Here is a 23,938-nt window from a genome sequence, read left to right on the forward strand (position 1 = left end):
ATACTTCGTCCTTTTCTCTCTCAGGTCTAAGCGCTAGCAGAAGCAGCTGCAGCCTGCTGTTGGATTTGTGACTGCAATTGAATAATCTACGAAAACCAAGTCAGTTGCGATACAAAAGAGAAAGTTGAAGGAGTGACGAAACATACCTCGGTCCTTTTTTTGTCACTCTTATTGTTTATATCCTGGATCTGGGTCTCTATTCGCTTGCTGTTTCCCAAAGCAAATCAAATCAGCAAGCAAGTCAAGTAATATCCCAAGGGGAAAAAGGGAAATATTGAACTGACATCTCCTTTTCAATGAAATCCAAGCGCCCATCTACGGCCATGACAGCCTCTGACTTCTCCTGCTTCAACAGCACCGGCCCGACGAGCTTGTAGATGTTTGATTCATCGTCGAGAGACGCGAACTCCTGGAAGCTCTGATTAGTGGTCTACTTCTCTCCTTTCTTTTCTCCTGTGTCAGACTTACCTCTTGCACGCCCCTATTCTCTTGCTGCTGTGATTCGAGTTTCTGTCGTCCTAGGATGATATTTTCCAATTCTGCAGGATAACCTTAAGAATCTATCCCACATAGAATGCTATATTTTGTAGTGACGGCATTGGCTCACCTGTCTGGAGGGTTTGGTATTCCTCTGATAGAGCCTGCAGCTTCTTCTGTGCCTCTTCCATGGTGAGCTTTGCTTTGAATATGTTTGTATTTTGAAAAGATGATGTTGTTGTATTCTTTTGCAGCACTAGCGGGGAAGTAATCTTGGAATTGCTTGATAGAGAGTCGGCGGTCCCGCCCAGGCATGCAAGTCCAAAGCAAAACCAAACATAAAACACCACCTTCTGCCTCATTCGACGTCCCCAACATCCCCCAGCCTCGCCCACTTGCGTACAATTCTGAGAATAGGAATTTATATAATCCATTTACCACATATTGGCCTGACTGTCGTTTGCTTTTGTCTCGTCTCGAGAACCCTCGTTTGGAGCTGGCAACCCCACTCCAGGCGTCTACAGCAGCATCTCCAACTCTTCCTCTACCCTCTATCGCCAACAAACGAGAATCAAGCTCAATATGAGTAATACCGATTTCCTCGGCCGAGCCATTGACACGGTAAAAAAGGCCATCGAACACGACAATGCCGGCGAGTACGAAAAGGCTTATCAAGGCTACTACGCCGCGCTGGAGTTATTCATGCTCGCCCTCAAATGGGAGAAGAACCCCAAGTCGAAGGAGATGATTCGAGCCAAGACGGGCGAATATATGGATCGTGCAGAGAAGCTGAAGAATCATTTGGCGAATGGAGACAATAAGAAGAAACCCAGTGCAGTCGGCGCGAATGGAAAAGTGGCGAATGGTAGTGGGAAAGGGTGTGTTTTTTCTGTCTCGTTCTTAAGTAAAGATGCCATGCTAATGGATTTATTCTGGTTTAGAAAAGACGATGACGACGGCGAAGACGCAGAAGCCAAAAAACTACGCGGTGCTTTACAAGGGGCCATCTTGTCGGAAAAGCCCAACGTCCGATGGGAAGATGTTGCCGGTCTAGAAAATGCAAAGGAGGCGCTTAAAGAGGCAGTTATATTACCGATAAAATTCCCCCATCTGTTCACTGGCAAGCGGCAACCGTGGAAGGGTATATTGATGTATGGACCTCCTGGAACGGGAAAGTCGTATCTCGCAAAAGCCGTCGCTACGGAGGCAAACAGTACATTTTTCAGCGTCAGCAGTAGTGACTTGGTCTCGAAATGGATGGGTGAAAGTGAAAGGTGGGCATTGAACCTAACTACTATATGAAAGAAGCTGAGGCTAACCTGGTCTAAAGACTTGTCAAGCAGTTATTTAATATGGCTAGAGAAAATAAGCCAGCTATCATCTTCATTGACGAAGTTGACGCTTTATGTGGACCGCGTGGAGAAGGTGAATCCGAGGCATCTCGACGTATCAAGACAGAACTGCTCGTTCAGATGGACGGAGTTGGCAAGGATTCAAGAGGCGTTTTGATTTTAGGCGCAACAAATATTCCATGGCAGCTGGATGCCGCCATTCGACGACGTTTCCAGCGGAGGATTCATATCAGTTTACCCGATATCAATGCGCGGATGAAGATGTTCATGCTGGCCGTGGGCTCTACACCGTGCAATTTGACGCAAGCTGACTACCGCCACTTGGCGGAGATCAGTGCAGAGTATTCGGGCAGTGACATTAGTATCGCAGTGCAGGACGCATTGATGCAGCCGATCCGCAAGATTCAAACGGCCACACATTACAAGAAGGTATGCATTCAGCACTACGAGGCCGTCTACCTACCCAGCTGTCCCTAACATTCAATTCTTCCTCTTCTAGGTTCTTGTCGACGACGCCGAGAAGCTCACTCCTTGCTCGCCCGGTGACAGCGGCGCAATGGAAATGAACTGGATGGAGATTGATTCTGATAAACTGTTGGAGCCACCGCTGGTGCTAAAAGACTTTATCAAAGCTATTCGAAATTCGCGACCGACTGTCAGCAGAGAAGATCTAGAGCGGAACTCCGAGTGGACTCAGCAGTTTGGCAGTGAGGGATCATAAACATGCGTCGCATCGCATTCTACTCCATTCAAGCAATGCATTTGATTTGTTCTCTATTCTGTTCTCTTCATTCATTCATACTCATGATATACATTTCGTTTCCAAAGAGCTGATACACTTCGTCGAGTGGTTGGATTTTGTGTAATCTAAGGTGGCTTCTGGTGTCTCAGGCAGGCGTTTCTCAAGTGATCATCTGTTTGCCTTTGCGATGCCATTGAATTGGCTCCTTTACTACTATTACTAGAACAAGCATTGCCTTAGGCCATTAAGCGCCCATTGAGGCTTAGCGCGGGCTGACCGAGCCGGTGAATGGAGGCCTGAACTTTTTAAGGCAGGCATGACGTTCGCAGCGCGGCATGCCTGTTCTCGTGACTTGACTCTATTCCTCCCAGCCTGAGCGAAAGGCTTCGTTCGTCTTTGCACCCAGAGAGTCATTATTTCACGCTCGCACATCCTCCCTCCCCTACAGTAGTTACATTCTCTACGCATTACTCAGCATCCTGCTGCCATCCGCAAATTGCGCCACTTCCGGCTTCTTTCACATTCCACTATCGTCTGAACTAGCTGACGGTCGACATCTGAAACAAGCACGGATCAGGACACTTCCTCCTTTCTAGTTTATACCGGTCATCCCTCAGATTTTTGCTTCTTGTTACAAACGGCAATCGCACTGAATTACTTCCCACTGTCCCAGCGTCCCGGGCCTGAATGAAGAAGACATTACCAATGTCACCACCATGATCCGACGGAACTCCGACATTGAATTACATCTGCCAGACGCAGACGCCGTTCGGGGGGATATAGAAATGCTCACCTCAGACGACGAGAAGCAAGTATTATCGCTCCCCCCGCACATTGCTGCACGTTTCTATCGCCGCTCCGCCAGCGCACGTCGCGCATCCGATAAACTCTCGCGCCGAGGGTCAGTTTCGTCAATCCATTCGCATCACTCCAATACCTCTTCGCACGGTGGCCCCCAAAGCGATCACGTTGCTCAGCATCTCCGTCGTGCCTCCATTCTAGAGAACCGCAAAGCCCGGCTTGCCGATCGTGCCGCTCATGCGGAGAAAGTGAGACTGCGGGCAGCCGTCGCGAAAGCCGCGACACGGAACCTGCAGCGAGAGGAAAGGGCGCTTGCTGCACAGCAGGCTCGTGAGCGGCTTCTGGCTGAAATTACTGCCAAGTGTGAGGATGAGGTCCGTCGGGCCAAGAAAAAAGCAGAAGAAACCCGCGAGTTGAAGGCCGCAAAGCACGCTCGTCTTCGCCTGGAGATGGCAGAGAAATTTGCCGAAACCGAAAAGCGACGTCTCCAGTATCAGCAAACACATCGCCGACCACGGACAACTAGTTTACCGGCTGGAGAGGAAAGCAAGATGGTGAAAACGGTACTCAGCTCCTTGACCCGTGATGCTGCTGCTCGGATCGTCCAAAAGGCTTGGAGGGCCCACGTCGCACGAGCAGTCATGGACTCGTTCCGTACTCTTGATCTATCTCGCCAGAGAATTGGTGACATGTCTTTCGATGACGTGAGTGTTTTTCTTTCTGATGAAACCGTCTTGGAGACAATGGCTCGCGTGCTCCGACTGTGTGGCCTGCAGGATATGGAAAGTGGAACAATGGGTGAGCGTGGTGCTGTTCGCACGTTTCTAAGCAGTTACTTGATCCTCTCCCATCCTGCTCAAGTAATGAGTAGCGATGGTGAGCAGGAGCAAGACCTAATTGAAAAGGCGCGTGACTTGATTCTGTCATTCGAACAAGTCACTAAGCGGCTGCTCAAGCATCAGTCGCTCACTTCTGTGTCTAGCGAGCTTCAGGTTCTTAGGGAGGCATACGGAGTATTCTTTTCGGCCTTCCACGCCTGGAAAACTCATGATTCCAGCGTTTTGATTGAAATTATGCTAGCCCAGTTTGTTGAGCTAGAGCTCATCTGGCAAACTGTAAAGGAGGATCGCGCAGGAGGCGCTGCTGACGATTACCATCAAGGGATCCGGCATAACCAAATTCTCCTCTTGGCCAAATTAAAACGACTTGCTGGCTCTGATAAGGCTCTGGACATGGTCAAGCAGGCTCTCAGGAAGGCGAAACGGGAAAAGAAACGCTCAAAGTCCTCTAAACAATCGATTCCTCGGTCTGCTGCGGTCCCCACAGCTGCTGATGCGCACGCTGACAGTGTATCTTCCCCGATAAGTGAGACATTCAACAATGTCGAGAGCGCTGTACTTCATGAGTTGGATAAGCAAAGATTATCCCCTCATGAAAGCTTTACCAAAGCTCTAACGGCTCTTCCGGAGAACCGTGTTCTCGTGCATGAGCTACTGATCAATCGAGAGTTCCGGATTGAACAAGCTCAATATACTGCTCCCCGCCAGCAGATCATGAAACACATGACGGACATGATGAGACGGGACGTCGAAGCTGGGTTTGGCACAAAGTGGGTAGTCGCAATGGCTACCGTCATACAAGACCGACTTTTGAGGTCCTTGAGACCTGGGAACTCTTTGCACGTCTTGATCAGCGAAGCGCTTGATCCGAAGTTGGTTGAAAACCAGTGTGATGCGGGCACGTTCTCGTACGATTCATTCTTCGAATTCATGAGCCGCATTCTACCTCAGCTCTGCGCACCTTTTCGGGACCCCGAAGTTAAAGCGTTTTCGGAAGACAAATCTGGCGATCCTATCGATCGGCTCTCTAGATTGATGGGTATTATCGATTTACTGTCTTTGGACCATACTAATTTCATGATTCATATGGCTGCTCCTCAGCTTGTCCAGGAGGCGCCGGGGTATGAACAAAGAACCTTCCAAAAAGGTCTTGAGGATGGGACAATCAAGCTGGATAAGACGAAGACATTTTGGCAAAAGAATCGGAACTTAGTGGTTGATGAGATGAAACGGCGAGATCCAGACAATGCGGATAGTAGTAATATACAGCCTCCGGCGGCAAAGGTCTACGCTCAGGGCTTGGTTGATCTTGTGCTCAGCAATGCCCCGGTTTCATCAGATCTTGTCCCGGAAACTCTCGAACTTGACCGCGCTCGACTTGAAACGCTGCACATGACGGCATTCAAGATCGCTGCGACAGCATCCATCCTCCTGACCGCGAAGAATTTGCTCAAGCGAGATGTTCGATCACAATGGAAAGCAGAAGCGGACCGCATTCTGTCGTTGGATTTTAGTGAGATCAAGCCAGAAAGAATACAGTCCATCATCGAATCAACGCGACCAATGCCGCCTGCTGCTCGATCCCAACTGCTATCGACCATGAAACGCGTCTTGAGTCCCGTTGCCACAGCTTCTACATCAGTAGACAACACTTTGAGTTCTTCAGCGACATCTGTCGAATATGTTGTAGCACCTCCATCCTCATCTTCGTCTTCGTCGTCATCTTCATCCGTGATGATGACGGATCTGTCGCCTACAGCAACGGTAGCCGAAGGCAGCAACACCTCATCCAGCTTCACCGACCCAGTTGCACGACTCATTCTTACTCGACTTCGTGCACATATCCTATCCCGGCTCAGCGCAGCCAGTGCTAGCGAGCGGGTTCGCACAACGACAACAGCAAGTCAGAGTCTGGCCGCTGCTGGCATGCCCGAATTCGTGAACGAGGTGGGCAAGTTGGTTGATGAGCTTGCCAAGGTGAGAGAGGTCGATTGGACCTGTCATAGTATGGTATACGAGAGGATGATGAGTGAGGTTTAGACGCGTAGTCTTATATATTGACGTTTTCTCTCTCTCTCTCTCTTTTTTTTTTCCTTTTTGGAAGTCGGTTTCTAAATATGAGTTGTTTACTTTATGCCATATCATGCATGATCTTTTGCCGAGTTCCAGAATGAATGAATGAATATTCGTCTTTGTTACGAATGCCATTACTACTTGTGGAATCTTCGAAATTGGAACGTAAACAGAAAGGTTTCTCAAGAAAATTGTATGTGTCTCCGTCAACAAATCCAAATGACATGAGTCCACGGTCAAAGATGCCCTGTGTCGGGAAGACAGCTCGATGAAAACAACGATGAACTTGTGTTGACAACATTTTATTTATTATTATCGTTCGATTCCATCAGGAATCATCGGTCTCCTTGCCTCAACTCCGGGTGTGCATATTAGTTCGTATGATAATGCGTGATTTATCCATATAATCAGTCATCATCATCATCCTCTGATGATGATGATGAACCATATGACAACCCACCCAGGTAATATGCCAACGTGCGCCTGTCACAGCCTTCCCAGCGCTTCAGTTCTGCAAACTGCTTCGCACAGGCGTGGAAGCTCGGATGATTAATCGTCGGGCCAAATTCACCATGTGAAGTGCCATAGTGATCTTCAACAACAACTCTAATTTCCTCCAATGACTCGCGATGCAACAGCAAGGCGTCCATAAAGTCAGCCAAGGTCGCATTATTGGGTTGTACGTTTTGCAACTCATGGTGTGAGTAATATTCCGCATGGCCGATGCTAAGGTATCGCAACGCACGCGGAGCACGTAGCGCCGATCGTAAAGCTGGAAAGCTCACAAAGCATCGCTCGATCCGCAGAGATTTGAGCTCCGTCTGCCTTTCAAACTGAGGTTCGAAGTCGCCGTCGGCCTCCTCCAACATGAAGCCTCGTAGTGTCAGATGATGAAGTTGCGGTATGATGAAGACGTGGGAGTAATGAAGAAACGCGCCTTGTCCGTTGTTTTCGCACCGGTCAAGTGTCACTAGGTATATTGTTAATTCCTCGTGTTCGCCTTATGGCCTCCTCCAGTAACTTACGTGACCGAAGGTTCTCCGAGACCCTGGATTCTGCAGTTTGTTTTAAGGATGCCCTTTCAAGATAATTCCATAGAATCTCTTCAAGAGTATCCCATTCCTCGCCGTCTTCATCTTCATCGTCCCACATCCAGTAGCCTCCGGTCAATTCGAGGCTCTGTAGGCTCTCTAGTTTGTCTAGACACGGCACAATGCGACAAGGAGAAGTCTCCTGATCATCGATCACCACCGTGACATGATGGACTAAGCTGGCATATTTATTTGAGACAGTGCGCATGAACTCATTGCTCTTGCCTTGTTTGATATCTGCCCACCTGTATAGGTACGGGGTCGCCAGGGCGTTGAGGGCATGGCACGTCCGTGCAAGCGAGGCACGCGTCGGACCGTCGGCATTTTCTATCACAATTCCCAGTAGTTCGTTGGGCAATCTGGGTAGCGATGACTTTTCCATGTTTCGCGATGCCCGGTGCCAGTTGCGGTGCTGAGAATTCAGCTGAGAAATTAGTCTGACGCTATTCAAAGGCCTAAAGAAATAGTCATTGCAAGACCTATGTATCACGGCACTTGCCGAGTAGGGCAGGGCAACACCCGCCATAGTGATCTTGCAAGTCTGACATTGAGCCACATTCTTAGCAATCACATGTTGAGAACTGTATTTCGGTTCCGACGATACGCTTGGAGTCTCAAGTTGTTGAGTTGGAGGTTGGAGGTGGAAAAGGCGGCGGTAGCTCAGATAGGAAAGCCCCACCGGCGCATAAATATTCCTGCGCTTTTCTGACTTCATCGTCCATCTCATCATCTCCGTGAAGAGCTCCCTCTCCTCAGCCTATTTCTCACCAACCGGACACGGCGAATTGTATAATCAAGAGAGAGTTATATGAGGGAAATATACCCATAAATCATCAGATTGACACGCACTTCTACAAGACCTGCCCGCCTCGCACGGGCTAGAGCCGGAACCACCGCATATGAATGAAACTTGAAAGCAAGGAAACACAATAAAAGCGTCGAGACAAAAACTAAATATGGCAACTTCATCACCCTCATCGTCATGGATAATATCCCCCCTCAGCGACCTCACACCCCCCTCCCTCGAGCGAACATGGCAAACAGCCCCGCACCCCAATCTGCCCTTGGCCGCCACCAGCAGCGCCGACAAAACGGTTCGCATCTATTCTCTGGTCAATTACAAGCTTCTATCGACAGTCACGGGCGGCCACAAACGTAGCGTGCGCAGCTGCGCGTGGAAACCCGGTGATATCAAAGGGGAGAGTGTTCTGGCGACGGGCAGTTTTGATGCTACTGTGGGTGTGTGGAGAAGGTGGAATAGTTATGGACAGGAAGGGGAAGATGGAGAGGGTGGTCGTCCAAGACGACATGATATTGACGAAGAAGAGGGCGAGGAGGAGGATGAAGAGTGGCGATTTGCAGTCTTACTAGACGGGCACGACAGCGAAGTCAAGTCCGTGTCCTGGTCAGCCTCGGGGTCATTGCTGGCGACATGCTCGCGCGACAAGTCTATCTGGATCTGGGAGGATCTAGACGATGGAGATAACAACTTTGAGACGGTGGCGGTTCTGCAGGAACATTCCGCGGATGTGAAGTGCGTCTCGTGGCATCCCTCAGAGGGATGTCTGGCTAGCGGCAGTTACGATGATACTATCAGAATATGGCGCGAGGATATCGATGACTGGGGACAGGTGGCCTGTCTTGAGGGTCATACCGGAACAGTCTGGTTCATTGATTGGGAACCAGTCGATTATGCGCCTGATACCAATAATAATAGCAATATAAAAGAAGAATGGAAAGAGCACTACAAACTCTCCGGCCCACGCCTAGTCTCCTGCTCAGCCGACAATACGGTGCGAGTATGGCGACGACAAGGCAAGGAGCAGCAACAAAACGCCTATGCAGCAAACACAGGCATACCAAGCATTATTCGTCCCACTGGCCTTGACGAAACCTGGTACGAAGATGCCATTCTACCGGCCACACATGACTTGGCGATTTACTCGGTTGCATGGAGCAAGCGAAGTGGTCTCATTGCATCCACGGGTGCTGATGGCAGGATAGTTGTGTATGAAGAGCGAGTATTGTTAGACTCGAAGAAGCAGGAGGAAGACTCGATGGATACCGATCCACCCTCTAATGAACCCAAGTATTCTTCAGAATGGAAGGTCGTTGCAACCGTCGAAGCAGCTCATGGAATCTACGAGATTAATCATGTTACCTGGGCCAAGCGCGCAGATAGAGAGTCACAACGAGACGGCAGGGAGGGCAAAGAGGAAGAAATTCTTATCAGCACTGCTGACGATGGTAGTGTCAAGGTCTGGTCGATCAAGAGAGGGGAGGAGTAGGATCATACATACTACTACTGCGTACATAGACAAAAAAGCAATCTTGATTAAAGTAGAGAGTCCCTATCTAATTCCAAATTCTCTACTTTCTGCGATGACGACAACCTCGTTTTCTCACGAGTTCAGAGCCAGCGAGTGGCTGCGTGCATAATAGTTGCGAAATTGACAGATACCACGACTCGCATATGATTATTGACAGCATTCTGTGCGAACAGGAGCGTGATGGGATTCGCCATATTCAAATCCAAGCAGGGTCGATTCGAAAGAAACGAAAACACATGGTCCAAATCAGTATCCAGGAAAAGGTTTGCCACACCGCCAAGGACTTTCTGCGCTACAGGTTCATCAGGAAATTCATAGGCGAAGTGCTCTTTTGTTTGGTAGATGCTTGTGCAGCGACTCGGAGATAGCCTGCACAGCAGATTTGGTTGAAGCAACTAGAATAAGATGCATTCCAAGAAGAACCAGCAGCTTGGCAACCATCCATTCATAGGAATTCAAGACATTGTTGTTGTATGCTTTCTAGACTTTGTCAAGTCAAACGCATCAATGGATCGTGATTGAGTATACTCCTGATTGGACAAGACTCCGTGTCAACGACGGAACTTGTTGTCACGCAATAGGCTGATTGCATTGATATTGTTTTTCGCACTGTCCTCGTTGGTGTCGAACTTCACATAGCTGTTATGCGAGTTTTCAAGCTGTATCCACGACCAGCAAGCCCTTGCTTGAGGGGGAAAGAAGAACCATGATATCAGCAGCGGCGCCTAAATTGAAGACGTCTGGAAACAGCTAACAAGGGAATATTAACCATTAAGCCACCAAAAAGGGTTCCCTTAATGGGGCTTCTGGTAATGCTCATTCTATGTGTAAACTCTGCTTAATATCTCGGTGTCGCCGCGCGCCCCCCCCAACAACCGATTATCATATGTCCGTATAATAAATTTCTGAAGTTGTTTTAGCCGTGCCATATTAGAATGTTGGCTTCGCTAATCATCGCTGGCGCTTTAGGGACTTATGGTCAACCTGCAGCTCCCGACAAATAGAAGAGAACAGGAATGATAACAAATATTAACCAATGAATCCTGTGTGGCGATTTTTCGGGGAGGTTTGACTCTTTTTATCTTTCAAAAAAAGAACTGTTCTGTTGAAGATACCGATTGTATTGGATCGACAAGTGATGAAAAAGCAACCCTGCCACCAAGGTTCTGAACTCTAAATTGTTACATGAGGAGCACTTTATAATTAAAAAGATGAGTTGCCACACTGCTGTCTATTATTATATATAGAGAGTTGATAGAGATTTACTCTATAGTTGCACCAGCCTTTAATCCATCTATTCTTCTCATTAGTCACATGCATAGGATTTCATTTGTCAAGGGGGGCACAAAGGGCTATGACTGAATAGTCCTATAAAACCATTGGGTTACCTCCTGGCACTCGATCAACGAGGCATCTGTGTGTATATGCAGACAAGGGAAGAGTGAGGTTGAATTAGGGTTCAACGGCGAGCGCCAAGAGAAAGATCACCTCTGTACAACAAACACATGACCGCCACGCGCAACTTTCTGCTCGCTCATGGTGACTTAATTTCTTTCCTCCTCTCTCTCTCTCAACCTTCTCTTCTGCTGAAAATACGCACCTCAATCAACTTCAATACCGCTCATGGCGGCTTAATTCTCCTCCTTTTCTCAACCTGCTGAAACATTGATACCTAAGGTTCACCAGTTCATCTTCACCAGCACGCTCATGGCGGCTTAATTACTTCTCTTCTCTTGACCAGCCTCTTGCTGACATACCCCTCTCGATCAACTTCGCCCACTAACAGTAGTTTAACAGCGCTCCTGGCGGCTTATTTTTTTTAAATTTTTTACTTCTTGTTTACTCTCATATATCCATGCTTTCCCTATTCAGTGCAGCTGCAACCACGATTACAAGCTTCGCTGCCTATGACAAGGCAGCAGCGCATCAATCACGTGAATGTGACGACCTACAGCACTTCCTTCCTCTCGTGCAGACACTATATTATATCGAGTCTTGTGTCGCCTCTTGAAGGGGGTATTTGTTTACGCATCTCCGGGTCCATATTTTTCCACAAGCAGATACAGGATATTCTAGAACCATCAGGCGACAAGAAAGCTCTCGTGCCCCGTTATGTCTATAACCAAGAGGACTGTGTGCTGAAGATAGCAGACATGGCGAGTCCAATCACCAATGCTTCACGCGCTTTTTCAACCAGCTCTTTCTTAAAGCATCATACGAAGGCCTCTTTACTGAACATGAGCTATCCTGCTTGGCTACTGGCGAAAGCCCTTATTTATTCGAAAGTGCTGCCGTGGATGAGACAGCCCAGCACAAGATAGCATCCCGTCAAAAGTTTCCCGATCTCGAAATTGCATTCAAGAGGCCTCGAGGAAAAGCCATACAGACAGTTATTTTTGAGGTGGGAGTCACGGAAGGTTATCAGGATCTTGTTAGCGACGCAAAGCAGTGGCTTCTGAAAGCATGTCATGAAGTAAACCTTGTGGTTATTATCGATATCAAAGAGGACATCCGTGCTCGCAAGCGTACTCGGGAATCGGCGGAGTCGAAAAAAAGAATACGTGAGTTAGTCGCAAAATATGGAAATGGGCAGGCGCAGAACAAACACAACATGGACAGCGAAGATGGCCTTGAGGGCTCGGAGACTCACACAATTTCGGAGAATGGGGAGCGCGATGGAACATATGAACAGATACAATCCGAAATAGATATTGAGGATTGGGTTGGACCGCATACAGTGAATCTTGAGATGTGGGAACGCGCCGGCCGAACTGCTCAGAAACGCGGACAAACCTTTGTATGCTTTCCTTTTCTTAAAAATCTTCCGAACAATCCGTCTTGCTAATGATGCTACTTGGTTTAGAGCAAGTCCTCCCCAGACCTTCCTATCGCGTACGACCAACTATACCTATCACGGATATTATGCCCAAGGATGAACAAGCCAGAATGAAAAATTTCGATGATTCACGCGGGCTTGAATTAGATATGAACAAGTTTCGAGAATGGTTACGAGATGCAAGACGTGAGCTTGCACTTGCGAGAGCAACAAACTACATCCGTCCAAAGGAACGAGTTACTGATGAAGAGTTTGTGGCTTAACGAAACCCTATGTGCGATTTAGGCTATGTAAGCATTAGTGAATGTATTCCAGCTATGGATTATCAGAACAGTATGATGATAAATCAACGCACGATGAGTTTAATTATGATTTAATACAGGGTTGACATAATTGCTGAATTGCGCCAACTAAATAACTCATGAAGGTTATAAACCCCTTGAGATCGCCATCAAGGGCAACTTCATTATCTAGATCAGGAACTCATGTTGAACTCCTCTGTCATGGTCTGATGCTCATCTCGATTCCTTGTGTGGGTCTGAAACGCGGATTTCTGGTCCATTGCTCTCCATAATGCGAGTTCACGTGCCCATATGGTCGACAACGCCCTGCCACCAAAGTTCTTCAAAGGGAAAAAAAAAAAAAAGAGAAAGAAAGAAAGAAATTCTGAGTTGTCATATAAAGAGCTCCTTATAATTAAAATTTAAATTACTATACTACTGCATATTATTAAAAGCTATACACAAAGAGAGTTAATAGAGATTTACTCCGTAGCTGCACCAGCCTTCAATCCATCTATTCTTCTCATTACCATAGTCACATCCATAGGATTTCGTTTGTCAAGGAGAGCGCTCCACAAAGGAATAGAACAGAATAGTCCTATAAAGCCGTTGGGTTACTTGCTGACACTCAAGTGAATGTAGCATCGAGTCTAACTGATTAAAATCAAACTCATCGATATGATTACTATTCCCTTTCCGGTAAATACTACACCAGCGAGCCAATCGGACCAATTGGCTGGCTTAGCCGCTCGAGTCATCCAATCTGCTGGGCGATCGCGTGCCCCACCGCGACACTTCGGCCACTCACAGCGTCCAAAGTCCATACGCTGCAGCGGTTCCTGGCTCCTTCCTCCGTAGGGCCCGGCTAGCTCCTTCTCCAGACTCTCCAATAAGGTCGGTCCATGTGCTTTGCTTAAGCCTCGAGTTCTCGCATGCGCTGCAGCCTCTCCCTCGCATCGTGCATCAACCAACGATTTCTCTCACTCGTGCCAGCGTCATTAGACTTTGCCTCCTGGCGTCCGCTGTTCAAGTGATGCTTTGTTATCAACCGCGCTCGAGCTAGCCGAATACCCCTGGAAAGATTTGCGGAAAGGGGTAATCTGTGGCTGGCTCTCTCTCCCTCTGACACCGAGAAAAGAGGAAAAGAGGAGGAAAAGCGCACAGAAGCACGCTTTTCACCCAACTAGAACGCGTCGCAAACTCTTAGTGGCCTTGACGCTTACGTTACTTACTATCAGAGACGGATACTTTTCTGACTCGTCCAAAGAGTTTTCCGATTCAGCTCCTCCCTAGCGCGGGGCGGCTCGCCTTTTCATTGATTCACTCAATGGCGCGAAACGAGAATGCCTCCTTGGCTGATGCGCAGCACGGTGCCGGTGTCCAGGATGCAAACATTTCAAGACGTCGCAAGTCGCTCCCTGGCCGTTCAACTAGTCTACCGCGACAGCACCATCATCGACCATCCAGCCATGTGCCCGCTATGCCTCCAGCATCTCCAGAGGTCATTTCGTCGTTGATATCGTCGTTGTCTAGCATCTCGAGCCCTGCCCGAACTCATTTCGAAAGTTTCCCGCATATCGGCGCACATACAGCGCCGACCTCGCCGAACCTCCAACAGGCTGAATTCACCCAGCAAGAAGGCTTTGGCGTCGACTACGGCGCATACAAAACCCCAGCGGACGCTGTCGATAGTCCATTCTTGCATCCCGATGATGCTGCTGTGTCGCCTGTAGTTCGCATGGCTCCGGCTCCGCAGCCTGCTTCACCTCGCTCCCCGCGGTCGCCTAGATTCAAGACAAGCTTTGGGCGGGATCGCTCTCCGCTACGGCCTACATCGAAAAGCTCTTTTAATTCTTCACAAGCTGCCATTGACGACCAATCGTTGTCTGGCTTTGGGATCGTCACGTCGGAGCCAGGTCGCCGAGTTTCCCGCACTGCCAGTCTTGCGTCTTCGAGCTCGGGTGGCCGGAGGAGCTTGAGAGGATTGTTGAAACGAGACTCTAGAGATTCATGGCAGGATAAGGAAGCCGAACGCAGTTCTAAATCTTCGGCGTATAACGAGAACCTCAAACCGAATATTGCTCGCAGTCGGACCAGCCTTGTAACAAAAAACTCAATGGCAGATGTTGCTGAAGAGGGAGCAGGAAACTTTAACCCTGCGGAACACCTTCGCTTCCGAAATGACAAGGATGCTGCAGAACCCACACTATCATCGTCACACCAAACGTCGGGCATGGCGCTATCTAGCCCTGGAGGGATTGGCAGCGGATGGGTGATTCCAACGCGTGAATCATCTCTTCGACATAGCTTCAACAGTAAGTCTACTGCTCGAAGGAGCCGACAAGGACAAGGACGGCCAGCAGAACACCAGTCAAGCGGTAAGGAGCGAAGTCGCCATGTTGATACGACGAAAAAGTCCGAGACACGGAGTAGCGCCACCGAACAAACAACGAAGCGGATTCAGCAAGTCAAGGAGCAGCAGAAACGAATCAAAACCGAACTGGCAAAGGCCCAGGAATTACCGGCTGGTCGATCGTCACTGGACACCCCCAGTACTCTTGCCAAAGTGAACCAGCAATCTGCGGCTGAAGCAACATCTGCTCGGTTAACGCAAGACGACGTAGTGATCTCTCGGTATCTGATTCATGCAGAGACAGATCCTTTGGAGGAAAGTGCACCGTCTCCAGCTATTCAGACTCGGCGGACCAGAGACAAAAAACGAGAATCTCTTGAAAAACCAGATGTTCCGCTTAGCCCGTCCGTCTCAAAGTCTCATAAGCGGCATTCCTCTGGGGCATTCACGTTGGCCCGTCCCTCAATAGCAGAGGATCGGCCTTCTAGCGCTGATTCCATTGATATGGCTGTTGACTCGTATGTGTGCTCGCCAAGGTTGACGCAGAAAGTGCCCCATCCACGCTCGGGCAGAATGATAGCGTTTTCGGAAGTTGGAGATCCGCATGGTCACGTTGTGTTTTGCTGCCTAGGTATGGGACTTACTAGATTTCTGATGGCTTTTTACGATGAGTTGGCGCGGACTTTGAAATTGCGTTTGGTTACACTTGACCGACCTGGGGTGGGTGAGAGTGATCCTAGCGTGGAAGGCGAAGGGACTCCTCTGACATGGCCTGGTAAGTCACTTTTGGTATTTTTATCATTTTCTGTTTTCCATTGACACTTGCTAGACGACGTTGCGATTGTTTGTAATTATCTCAAAATTACCAAGTTCTCTATCCTGGCGCATTCTGCCGGGGCAATATACGCGTTAGCGACGGCGCTACGAATACCACAACATATTCGTGGCCGTATACATCTGTTAGCGCCTTGGATACCTCCGTCGCAGATGACGAATTTGGGCACGCATAAAGAGCCGCTTCCCAATAACGCGGTACCGTATTCTCAGAGAATCCTACGAGCTCTCCCAACGCCCATCTTGAAGGTCGCGAATTCAAGCTTCATGAATGCAACGAGCAGCAGTATCACGACCAGTCTGCCGAAATCACCGCGACGAAGCAACAAAAGAAAGAGTATCGGGCGAGAGACAGTGGCACCTACGGTGTCTGAACTCACATCAAATACGAACCAAAACGACAACACGTCCAATAGCCATGCAGCTACTACTGCTGCAACAATAGCAACAGACCAGGCACAAGGAGATCCACGACACTCCACTTTCTCGCAGACGTCAACGACCAGCCGCATGACGGCAGCAGAGGAAGCGGCGATTCTCGCGGCGCAACAAAAGGAGCGACAAACGGAATACGACACACGCTTGACATACCGCATTTGGGAACTGGCAACGAGCAACGCCAATCCGGCTGTTGACCTTTTGGTTTGTCTAGAACGGCGACAAACAATCGGATTCCGATACGTAGACATCAATCGTGAAGTCGTCATCCATCATGGGACCAAAGACACGCGCGTCCCCGTTGATAATGTACGGTGGCTAGGCAAGACCATGCGTCGATGCGAAGTGCGTGTGCTCGATGGCGAGGGACATGGTCTTATGGCCTCGGCTGTGGTGATGAGCAATGTCCTGACAGAAATGGCAAAGGAGTGGGAAGACTGGACGACTGTTGTACAAGGAAAAGGAAGGGCAAGGAGAACTACTATTACACATTATCCTTCTTCGCGATCTGGTATCTTGGCTGCATGATTTTCTATTCTTCTTTTTTTGCCCCTTCTTTCACTTCATTTTTATACCCCTGCATTTCTTTTTCTCTCTCTGATTCTTGATATATCTATTTATTTATCTATACGCATTGATTTGATAGTAATCACGTCTGCATATTATTTATTATTATTACCATCATTCTAAATAGAAAACCCCGATTTATTTGGATTGGATCTTCTTCACATAGCTTGTATGTACCTTAGACAAGGCGAGACAGGCACCAGATCTTATCATTCATTCAATCAATCAATCAAGTCATTGGCTGGAGTTTGTATCATTCTTGAAAGCTTGGATTAGATGGCCTAGACTGAAATAAACGAGTGACAAATAGGTAGTACAATGAGTTCCAGTCCGGCTGATAAAACACATGGTTAACTTGCTACAGTCATAGACAGGTAGATACTGAGATTAAGACTTTGCCTTGTTTGTGACAGAAAGATGAAAGATACATGGTGATTGAACACGGCCTTCCCTTTCTTTCTTTCTTTCTTTCTTTGTAGCTCTCTAAGTCAGTCTTACATCTCTTACTTGATAGTGTGGGTTGAGTTGAGCTGAGTTTGGCAAGGAGATAGATAGAGAGAGAAGAGAGAAAGAGAGTTAGGTTAGTTACTCGTCATTGCTCTTCTTCTTGGATTTCTTGCTTGGAGGCGGTGCGCCCTGTTTCTTCTGGTGGACAATGAGTTTTGTGTAGAATTCCTCGGGATCCCACTCGAAGCCTGCGAGGATGGGCTTTTCGCCGAGCTCGTCGTCCGCCTTGTACGGTTAGTCTTGACGTATGTAACGCACTTTATGTGTTTTTATGTATATATACACATATATATATATATATGTATGTATATGTTACATACCTTCTTCTTGAATTGCTTGTAAATCGCATCTAAGCCATCCTTGATGGTGACGCCCTTGAGATTCCGGGCTGTGACCTCCAGCCCCAGTGGGAAATGTAGGTCAATCTTCTTCACGGGTGGTGTCACGAGGAACTTGTTTAGTGCTTCCTTGTCCTCCAAGGAAGAGGGTGATGTGTTTAGCTTCCTGTGCATTATGTCAGAGACTAAAAGGCATGTAGTGAAGCGGGAGGGAAGAAAGACGCACCAGCCGAGTTTCTGTGTTTCGATAGCAATCTCAATGGGGATCTGCTCCTTCTCTGGGAGAACGTTAGAACGCTTAGCGAGACAATGGACATGACCGGATACCTAGGTCGTTGATGTTCCTCACGCCTTGGCCCGTGGATGGCAGACGCTTGTGCGTCTTGGTCTTCTTCTCCTTCTCGACAGTCTTGGTCTGCGTCTTCTCGTCCTTGGGGGATATCGAGAGACCGGCAATGGCAGAGTCGACACGGGTCAGTTCTTCCGTCATGGTTGATGGATGGATGGATGGCCTAGATAGGGGTTCTGGGAGTGTGTCGGCGAGGTTCAATGAGTATGTACAGGATGTAAGTAAAAGGGGTCCATACCTAGCAGATGGTGTTTTGTGTTTGATAGCAGCAGCGATGATGATGGTTCGGAAGAGGGAATGAAGTGCAATTGCGAGACGAAGGCAAGATGCAGGCTGGTCACGGGGGCAGGAGGGGAAGTGCTGGCAGGGAAGGCAGGAGCCAGAGCAGTCCAAACCTTCGAATGTTAGCTGATCCATGTCTCGATTGCCCAGGATTGGCCACCCGCCCTCCACCTTGTTTGGGAAGGTTGCTCCTTCCTTTCCGGCAGGTGCTCGTGTTTGTTTCTCTTGTTCTTGTGCGACTCATCCATCATCCACGTATGCTATGCTATGCTTCTATGCTACTTATGCTCAGCAGGCATACGTACATATATGCACATACACACATGCATGCTATCGTACAGAGGTATACATAGTGCATGTCTGTATACATAGTATGCCGGAACGAGCGGACGCGAGAGTTCATTCGCGCCAATGAGGGAATGGCTGCGTCATGAGGTCACGTTATCTGCACCCCGCATTCCCGCTCCAAATAGTTAAATAGTAAAGTATGGGGTATGACTCCACGACTTTTCCATATCGGCACCATGCCATATTCCATGCTGCTACGTCGGCCACGGGTGAGGCAATTGTCTGCTTGGGCTAGCTGCAGTCTGCGTGTCGTGTGATAATCCTGCAACAGCTGACTGTGCAACTGTACAATCAAATATTCCCCTAGCTAACGTAATCCACCCCCGAACCGCCACCACCACCGACCCGCCACTTCCGCTGAAAAACGCGCTCTATATTAATTTTAACCCGAAATTTCAACCCGAAATAATAATTATATACAAAAAGTTAATTACTAGTATGATTAGGGCATTGAGGCCTTCTATGCCCGAAAATTCCACACTCACTACATTGAAATTGGCGGCGTACACGTGGTTGAGAGGCTGGAAGCTCTGGCTCGGCTGGAGTAGTAGTAGTAACTTGAAATGCTTCAACTGGCCAATTTATAAGCGTCTAGGCTTCCTCTTTAGTAATTTCTTGCTTATGAGTTATTCATTTTGTAGATCTTTGGCACTTTTGCTTTTCTTTCTCATTTGCAGCTTATAAATTGTGAACTTCTTTTTGTATAATAAGAAGCTCATTAATACTGGTCTTGTAGGCTTTTGATATATAGCTAATTGCTTCATTAATAACCTCAGATGGGCTCTGCATACGCTGACTGATTCGCCACTTAATTATACTTAATTACTGTTTAAATTGATGTGGGTTTTGAGGCGTTTGAAGGCAAGAGGATTGGGAATCACTAGGTGGATAAGGAGGTGGTGTTGGGGTCTTTAATTGGATAGTAAGTTGTTGATAAACTTGATCTAGATCTAATGGTACTAATCTAGTTACTTTAAAGCCATTCTGAATAGTCTTAGCTTTATATACTATTGTACAGGCCTCCGGAAATGCAGTAAGAAAGTTAATTTTATCAATATGATTGAAGCTGAGTCTCATTTGCTACTTAATAAGCTTTCTATATTGTTGCTTTAGAACTGTAAAATAGCTAATATTAAGAGGCTGTAAGAGATGTGAAGAATGTAGAGGTATGTAGATTGGAATAATCTTATTCTTAGTACATGTATGATTAAATTCAGCAGTTAAATGGCTTCTATAGCTATTAAGAATTAATATTCGATATTGTCTGATTATCTAGCCATTTGTATAAGGAATAAAGTGATTGATGAGCTAATCTATGCCAATCTGATCTGTTGTCCACCCATTATCACTAATATTGATCTTCTAATTATCTGGAAGGGTCTCAAACCAGCCTTCCTGGGAGTATTTAGTAGCTTTAAAGATCATGTACGAGGGCAAGGCCCAACTGGTAGAGTTGACTGTCTTAATTGCAGTTACCTATTCTCAATTGCTAGGTTGTAGTAGATGTGGATGGCCATATCAATTGCTTCTAATAATAACCTTTGCGCTTGCACAGAGGCCCATTGCAAAGCCAGTCTCATTGAAGTTGTAGATATCCTCTGATAGGATTCTATACTTAGTTATAGCCTCTTGTACACAATTAAAATATTTCTTAATTATCTTTGGATCTTTGCATTTGGCACGCTCATAGTTATATCTTTGTGAAAATCGTGATTTTAGCTCTGACTGATGTTAAACTAGTTTATATACCTAGTTCTCGCTAATTGTTTAATTTTTATGCTGAGAAAGAAGAATATTGGCCATATCTTGTACTATAGAAGGTTAGGGAGATAATCCTCGCTTATTTAGATTTAATATCTATTTTATAAGTGATTCCTCTTCAAACTGGGTTAATTTATGTCTATTGGCGCGTGTTTGAGACTGTTGTTGGGTGCCTTTTAGTCGATCTCGGAGAGTTGTTTGAGGAATATTATAAATCTTTGCTGCTCGTCCAATATTAGGAATTTTTTTATTCTGTAAATTGAAAATAGCTAATAAAATTCGTCCTTCTTATTCTTCAGATTTTGTATGATTTTTATCGTGAATTGGTGGCATATTGATGTGTTGAATATAGAGGATTGAATATTTTGACGTGTTTTCGGCGGAAGTGGCGGGTCGGTGGTGGTGGCGGTTCGGGGGTGGATTACGTTATATATCATGACAGGTCAGGAGAGCATCAGGTGACACCCCGTGACTCAACAGCAATGAACCCTAACTTGGGTAGGTAGCCTGTTCTATTGTCTTCTGGCGTGATTTCTTTCTTTCTGCATCGCATTGTATTGTTTGTATTCGAATAAAACAACAGATTACCTACTCGCGTTATTGAAACGTCACTGAAGGACGAAGGAGGTACCTAGGAAGCAGAAGCGACCTATTTGCAGCATGCCCCAGCGGATCAATTCTTGTAGATCCTAATTGATGGCATTTGCCTTTTAGTATCCAATTGAACTCGAGTGAGGAATTCTAGAGTAAACAAAGCCTTGTTTTCCTTACCTACTTGGGCATCATACCAACTTCCCACAACAAACCACCAAGCATCCCAAAAATTCCACACTTACTTCCAAACAATATGATTGGGAGGACAACTATGGTCGATTGAGACAATCTCTTCTTTATCAGACACGATGCCGAGAATGACGCCCACCCTACAGCAGGCTCTAAGCAGCCCCTTGCCAGCTCCACACATGGTGAGCTCGTTTACGATCAAGAATCCCAGCACCTCACGCTGGGAGTGAGAATGGCTAACCTCCAATATGGCAAAACGCCGGGTCGGCGCCAAAGTCAAATCTGTCGGTGCTATTACTCCCGACCTCGTGATTGCCAAAGCCAAAAATCATCAAATATGGAATCCAGTAATATCGACCCTCACTTTTCTTCTGACCACCCAAACAGGCACTCAACTGTGAAACAGGCTAGCTTGCTAAATATATGGATGACGGTGATTGCAACATCCTCCGGAGGGGGGGACGCTGAAAGCAAAGATGACCAGGTCTCGGTGCGAGAGGCCTTCTTGTTCCTCGGCGAGATGGTCAGTCAGATCACTTATGGTACCAAGCTGGCCCGAGAAGAATCAGAGAATGGTATGAATCAGTTTGTGGCTTATCCCTCATTGAATGACAGACCGAGATCAACTAACAGCCGGTGGTCGTTCCAAAGAAACCTCGCAGAAGAAAAAGAGCAACCGAATTGGAAAGATCATTTGGATGATGAGACATTCTTTTACTAGCATGAATTCTTTTCCTTTCTTGTCTTCATATGTATATGGCAAGATGGACATACCGAAAAGGGAACTGTAATGAATGAAACAATTTATTACTGAATCTCACGAAAGAATAAGCATTGGTCATAGACGTGCCTGAACAAATGTTATTATTAAATAGTTTAACTAAGTTAGTTGATGGATTGTTGAGTAAGTCAGAGAGTAAAATTGTAGATGAATCAAACACCGCTGTTTGCACTGTTTGCACGGGTCCGCCTATCAAGTTCAAAACAGAAAACAGAGAGCACGATCTCAAATACTCAACACCACCCAACACGACAATATTCTCCCAGACACGTCACAGCGCTCACTGACTTGTGTCACTTTTGAATTGCCTGCCATAGAGATACAGCCACAGCACACGAACCTGCACTCTCCTGGATGTCGCTCTTTGGGAACGTCGGCGCGACCACCGCCGCCCAAACGAGCACAACGGGAGACATTTCGAAAGATGTCGCCTTGAACTCACCCCCGGAAGACAGTATCTCAGATCTTGCGTTCTCGCCCGTTAGCAATCACCTTGCCGTCTCGTCGTGGGACAAGAAAGTTCGCATCTACGAAATCAACGACCAAGGACAGAGTGAAGGAAAAGCTTTGTTCGAACATGAAGCTCCTGTGTTGAACTGCTGCTGGTCTCCGGTAAGTGAAAGGAAAAGTAGACCGATTCAATGAGCAATGTGATTTAATTAACTGTTCAAAATCATAGGATGGAACGAAAGTCGTCGGTGCCGGAGCAGACAAGGCTGCGCGCTTACTCGACCTAGGGGCAAATGCGACAACCCCAGTGCAAGTCGCCGCCCACGATGCACCAATTCGTTGCTGTGAAATGATTTCCAACCCCACAAACTCATCACAACCTCTTCTGATCACGGGCTCGTGGGACAAAAAAGTAAAATACTGGGATCTACGACAGCAGACACCCATTGCGCAGGTCGAGTGTCAAGATCGTGTTTATACCATGGACGTCAAGAACAAACTACTCGTGATTGGCACCGCCGATCGGTACATTAACATCATTAACCTGGACAACCCAACCAATTTCTACAAAACAATGCAATCTCCGTTGAAGTGGCAAACGAGAGTCGTCAGCTGTTTCGCGGACGCCACCGGCTTCGCCGTCGGTAGTATCGAAGGCCGCTGTGCCATTCAGTATGTCGAAGAGAAAGACTCGAGCTCCAACTTTAGTTTCAAATGTCATCGCGAAACACCCCCCGCCAGCCGCGATGTCAGCAACATCTACTCGGTGAATGCGATATCGTTCCACCCTGTTCATGGCACTTTCAGCACTGCTGGCAGTGATGGAACCTACCATTTCTGGGATAAGGATGCCAAGCACCGCTTGAAAGGGTATCCAGCTGTTGGGGGAACCATTTCTAGCACCAAATTCAACCGCGACGGCAGCATTTTCGCCTACGCCGTCAGCTATGACTGGAGCAAGGGCTATACGGGAAACACTCAACAGACACCGAACAAAGTCATGCTACATCCGGTTATCCCGGAGGAGGTCAAGCCTCGCCCGAATGCACGGAAGACAAGGTGAAGGGAGAATTTGTTGTACGGATAAGGCAAGCGCATGTTTCTCATATGAAGAGCAAGAAAAGGAGTTCAAGTTGTTACAGGATAACGAAGAATACACCTAATGTTTTATCCCATTCATTGTGTTGCAACGTAGATTTCGTCCCAGTGAATTCCCAGTAAATTCCAACTAGAGATTCCGATAACTCACTTAATATCAATGATGCTATCAAAGCATGTGAAGAGGGGTTGAGCCTTAGGCCCGCCCGGCAGAAAAGTCTCCCTCT

General features: G+C 47.3%; 9 protein-coding genes across 9 annotated transcripts, besides 3 other annotated features; 6 read left to right on the forward strand and 3 right to left on the reverse strand.

The window, feature by feature from the left end:
* Positions 1-26: 26 nt before the first annotated feature.
* Positions 27-668, reverse strand: UA08_04300 (Prefoldin subunit 6; the record flags this gene model as incomplete). The annotated part of the gene is made up of 5 exons (XM_020266608.1): positions 27-86; positions 147-207; positions 285-409; positions 469-539; positions 608-668. The coding sequence occupies 5 exons, from the start codon at positions 666-668 to the stop codon at positions 27-29; spliced, it is 378 nt and encodes a 125-aa protein (XP_020120910.1).
* A 391-nt stretch (positions 669-1,059) lies between these two features.
* UA08_04301 (Vacuolar protein sorting-associated protein 4) lies at positions 1,060-2,550 on the forward strand (the record flags this gene model as incomplete). The annotated part of the gene is made up of 4 exons (XM_020266609.1): positions 1,060-1,355; positions 1,419-1,751; positions 1,808-2,258; positions 2,329-2,550. 4 exons carry the CDS (start codon positions 1,060-1,062, stop codon positions 2,548-2,550), a joined length of 1,302 nt encoding a protein of 433 aa, XP_020120657.1.
* Positions 2,551-3,287: 737 nt separating this feature from the next.
* UA08_04302 (hypothetical protein) lies at positions 3,288-6,251 on the forward strand (the record flags this gene model as incomplete). Its single annotated transcript, XM_020266610.1, has 1 exon — positions 3,288-6,251. The coding sequence occupies one exon, from the start codon at positions 3,288-3,290 to the stop codon at positions 6,249-6,251; it is 2,964 nt and encodes a 987-aa protein (XP_020120438.1).
* Positions 5,905-5,946: a repeat region (Identified by RepeatMasker using a combination of RepBase library and repeat library created with RepeatScout).
* Positions 6,252-6,691: 440 nt separating the features above from the next.
* UA08_04303 (hypothetical protein) lies at positions 6,692-7,901 on the reverse strand (the record flags this gene model as incomplete). The annotated part of the gene is made up of 2 exons (XM_020266611.1): positions 6,692-7,254; positions 7,310-7,901. 2 exons carry the CDS (start codon positions 7,899-7,901, stop codon positions 6,692-6,694), a joined length of 1,155 nt encoding a protein of 384 aa, XP_020120655.1.
* Positions 7,902-8,331: 430 nt separating this feature from the next.
* UA08_04304 (putative cytosolic iron-sulfur protein assembly protein 1) lies at positions 8,332-9,663 on the forward strand (the record flags this gene model as incomplete). Its single annotated transcript, XM_020266612.1, has 1 exon — positions 8,332-9,663. One exon carries the CDS (start codon positions 8,332-8,334, stop codon positions 9,661-9,663), a length of 1,332 nt encoding a protein of 443 aa, XP_020120656.1.
* Positions 9,664-10,463: 800 nt separating this feature from the next.
* Positions 10,464-10,557: a repeat region (Identified by RepeatMasker using a combination of RepBase library and repeat library created with RepeatScout).
* Positions 10,558-11,817: 1,260 nt separating this feature from the next.
* Positions 11,818-12,804, forward strand: UA08_04305 (hypothetical protein; the record flags this gene model as incomplete). The annotated part of the gene is made up of 3 exons (XM_020266613.1): positions 11,818-11,838; positions 11,903-12,502; positions 12,571-12,804. 3 exons carry the CDS (start codon positions 11,818-11,820, stop codon positions 12,802-12,804), a joined length of 855 nt encoding a protein of 284 aa, XP_020120653.1.
* A 1,345-nt stretch (positions 12,805-14,149) lies between these two features.
* Positions 14,150-16,975, forward strand: UA08_04306 (hypothetical protein; the record flags this gene model as incomplete). The annotated part of the gene is made up of 3 exons (XM_020266614.1): positions 14,150-15,693; positions 15,823-15,950; positions 16,005-16,975. 3 exons carry the CDS (start codon positions 14,150-14,152, stop codon positions 16,973-16,975), a joined length of 2,643 nt encoding a protein of 880 aa, XP_020120654.1.
* Positions 16,976-17,599: 624 nt separating this feature from the next.
* Positions 17,600-18,349, reverse strand: UA08_04307 (hypothetical protein; the record flags this gene model as incomplete). The annotated part of the gene is made up of 4 exons (XM_020266615.1): positions 17,600-17,746; positions 17,842-18,025; positions 18,086-18,137; positions 18,187-18,349. 4 exons carry the CDS (start codon positions 18,347-18,349, stop codon positions 17,600-17,602), a joined length of 546 nt encoding a protein of 181 aa, XP_020120652.1.
* Positions 18,350-19,146: 797 nt separating this feature from the next.
* Positions 19,147-21,028: a repeat region (Identified by RepeatMasker using a combination of RepBase library and repeat library created with RepeatScout).
* A 602-nt stretch (positions 21,029-21,630) lies between these two features.
* Positions 21,631-23,676, forward strand: UA08_04308 (Poly(A)+ RNA export protein; the record flags this gene model as incomplete). The annotated part of the gene is made up of 4 exons (XM_020266616.1): positions 21,631-21,729; positions 21,789-21,957; positions 22,489-22,775; positions 22,843-23,676. 4 exons carry the CDS (start codon positions 21,631-21,633, stop codon positions 23,674-23,676), a joined length of 1,389 nt encoding a protein of 462 aa, XP_020120437.1.
* Positions 23,677-23,938: the final 262 nt, after the last annotated feature.

The sequence above is a fragment of the Talaromyces atroroseus genome (assembly GCF_001907595.1).
Source record: "Talaromyces atroroseus strain IBT 11181 chromosome Unknown scaffold_4, whole genome shotgun sequence".
NCBI classification, from domain to species: domain Eukaryota; kingdom Fungi; phylum Ascomycota; class Eurotiomycetes; order Eurotiales; family Trichocomaceae; genus Talaromyces; species Talaromyces atroroseus.